The sequence below is a fragment of the Pygocentrus nattereri genome, chromosome 28, assembly GCF_015220715.1.
Source record: "Pygocentrus nattereri isolate fPygNat1 chromosome 28, fPygNat1.pri, whole genome shotgun sequence".
NCBI lineage: Eukaryota > Metazoa > Chordata > Actinopteri > Characiformes > Serrasalmidae > Pygocentrus > Pygocentrus nattereri.
In genome coordinates this window covers 2,366,622-2,369,121 of record NC_051238.1, presented here as the reverse complement: position 1 = coordinate 2,369,121, position 2,500 = coordinate 2,366,622, and the positions used below count along the sequence as shown (strand labels likewise).

The following is a 2,500-nucleotide window of genomic DNA, read 5'->3' as shown; positions in this document are numbered from 1 at the left end:
TCAATCCTTAAATTAATGGGTGTTCAATCCTTAAATTAATGGGTGTTCAACTCTTAAATGAATGGGTGTTCAATCCTTAAATGAATGGGTGTTCAATCCTTAAATTAATGGGTGTTCAACTCTTAAATTAATGGGTGTTCAATCCTTAAATTAATGGGTGTTCAACTCTTAAATGAATGCGTGTTCAACTCTTAAATTAATGGGTGTTCAACTCTTAAATGAATGGGTGTTCAATCCTTAAATGAATGGGTGTTCAACTCTTAAATGAATGGGTGTTCAATCCTTAAATGAATGGGTGTTCAACTCTTAAATGAATGGGTGTTCAATCCTTAAATTAATGGGTGTTCAGCCCTTAAAATAATGGCGGTTTAAATTTTTACATGCGGCTCTCGCTTCATGAATCCTGTCTGGTTGCACCCGGACAAAATATTTTATTGCCAACAACAAAATAAAACATAATTTTTGTCATATTTTGATGTTTTAATGTCAATTATTTTAAAAGGATGAAGGTCATTTGTGACCTGCATTTAAGGGTTAAAGTAGTTAGACCTTTGCGGTTTGTGTGTAGACGCTGGTGACGACGGAGCTGGAGGGGGGCGATCGGCAGCGAGCCATGAAGAGGCTGAGGGTGCCTCCACTAGGAGCTGCGCAGGTAGTTACTTTGACTGCCTTCCCCTTTTTAAAGGATTCATGTTTCTCTGAGGACTTTTAAATGTTTCTGCTCTGGTATATTAGTGAGGACTTTTCCCTCATTTCTATTTTGGTCAATAATATTTATTCCTAGTTGGGTTTCATTTTATTTGTGTTGTTTCACCTTCTTATTAGAATTTTCCATTCTACCTTAAACACTGCAGCTGTTACATGTAATATCTGCACCATTTAAGGTGGAGTGGGCATTCTGAATAAGAAAGGTATTTCATCCTCACAGTTCCTGCACTGGGAAATGCTGGATGTTCTAAAATCTTAGTTCTCTAAGTCGCTCAGTCCTGAAGTAACAGTACTCTGTAGTGTGTAATGGTATGTGTTTACTCTGCCCCCCCCCGCCTCCCCCAGCCTGCTCCTGCATGGACGACGTTCAGAGTGGGGCTGTACTGTGGGGTCTTCATTGTCCTGACCGTAGCCTTCGTCCTCACAGGTACCATCATCCTTCTCTCTGCACCCGGCACAGTTCACATTCCTGCAGTAACTGCTTTAATGTTAAAGCGATTAATTTAGGAGCTCAAAATAGAAGATAATAAAAAGGGATTAAAAGAAATTAAAATAGTGCTTTAAAAATAAAAAAACATAGCTTAAAATAAAAAAGGGCTCAGCAATGCAGACTTACGTTATCTAAACATCCATCCATCCATCCATTTTCTAAGCCGCTTCTCCGTCAGGGTCGCGGGGGGATGCTGAAGCCTATCCCAGCGGTCATCGGGTGGAAGGCAGGATACACCCTGGACAGGTCACCAGTCCATCGCAGGGCAGACAGACACAGACAGTCACTCACACCCAGGGGTAATTTAGCACGTCCAATCGGCCTGACTGCATGTCTTTGGACTGTGGGAGGAAACCGGAAAACCCGGAGGAAACCCACGCAGACACGGGGAGAACATGCAAACTCCACACAGAGAGGACCCCGGTCACCCGGCCGGGGAATCGAACCCAGGCCCTCCTCGCTAGCGACAGCGCTACCCACCACGCCACCGTGCCACCCGTTATCTATCTATCTATCTATCTATCTATATATATATATATATTTGTTTGTTTGTCTGTTTTTATCTGTACTTGCCAATAGCAGCTCAACGTGCTTTACAGACAGGTGATAAAACGTAGTTCTAAAAGATGTCATTAGTATTTATTTAGAATCAGAAAAAAAAAATCACGTTAGAAAATATAAACCACGAGACAGTCAGTCTCAGTTAAACACTAAATTAAAGAGATTCGTTTTCAGATGTTTATTAAACGTGAGCTCTGAGCTCGACTGTCTAATAAAAGCTGAGCTCCACAGTTTAGAAGCAGAATAACTGAAGGAGTCCCTCCACGCTTTCTGTGTACAGAGGGTGTCTGTAGGTCACTGTCTGCAGATCTTAGATTACGTGCTGGAACATAAACAGACTGACACTGTGTGATGTAAGCGGTCCTTTAATGTCATTTAGAGCTTTAAAACTAGTAGCAGAGCTTTAAACTCTGTCCTGAGTGATCCATGCAGCCACTGCAGCTCCTTTAAAACGGGACTGATCCGATCTCCCTGTGTTTTTCTTAGGATGCTGATGTATTTTGTCCGAGCTGTAAAGGATGTACTGTTTTCTTAGGACGTTCAGTAGGAAGACCATTACAGTGCTCAACTCTGACTGTAACAAACGCATGAACAAGTTTCTCTGCATCACTCTGAGAGAGAAAAGGCTGAACTTTATCGATATAAAGCTCACAGTCTAAGACCAAACCCAGGCTTCTACTTCAGGTTTGGTTTATGAAGCTAAAGAACCGAGTCATTATTCTCATAAATCAGTTTCTGTAC

The 2,500-nt window shown here is 41.7% G+C and overlaps 1 protein-coding gene across 1 annotated transcript in view; it reads left to right on the top strand.

The window, feature by feature from the left end:
* xpr1a (xenotropic and polytropic retrovirus receptor 1a) overlaps positions 1–2,500 on the top strand; it is a 135,278-nt gene that overhangs the window by 98,198 nt on the left and 34,580 nt on the right. The window contains exons 6-7 of the mRNA XM_037535920.1: positions 569–652; positions 1,054–1,135. Of these exons, the coding sequence (XP_037391817.1) occupies positions 569–652; positions 1,054–1,135 (166 nt within the window). The remainder of the gene's footprint in view (positions 1–568; positions 653–1,053; positions 1,136–2,500) is intronic.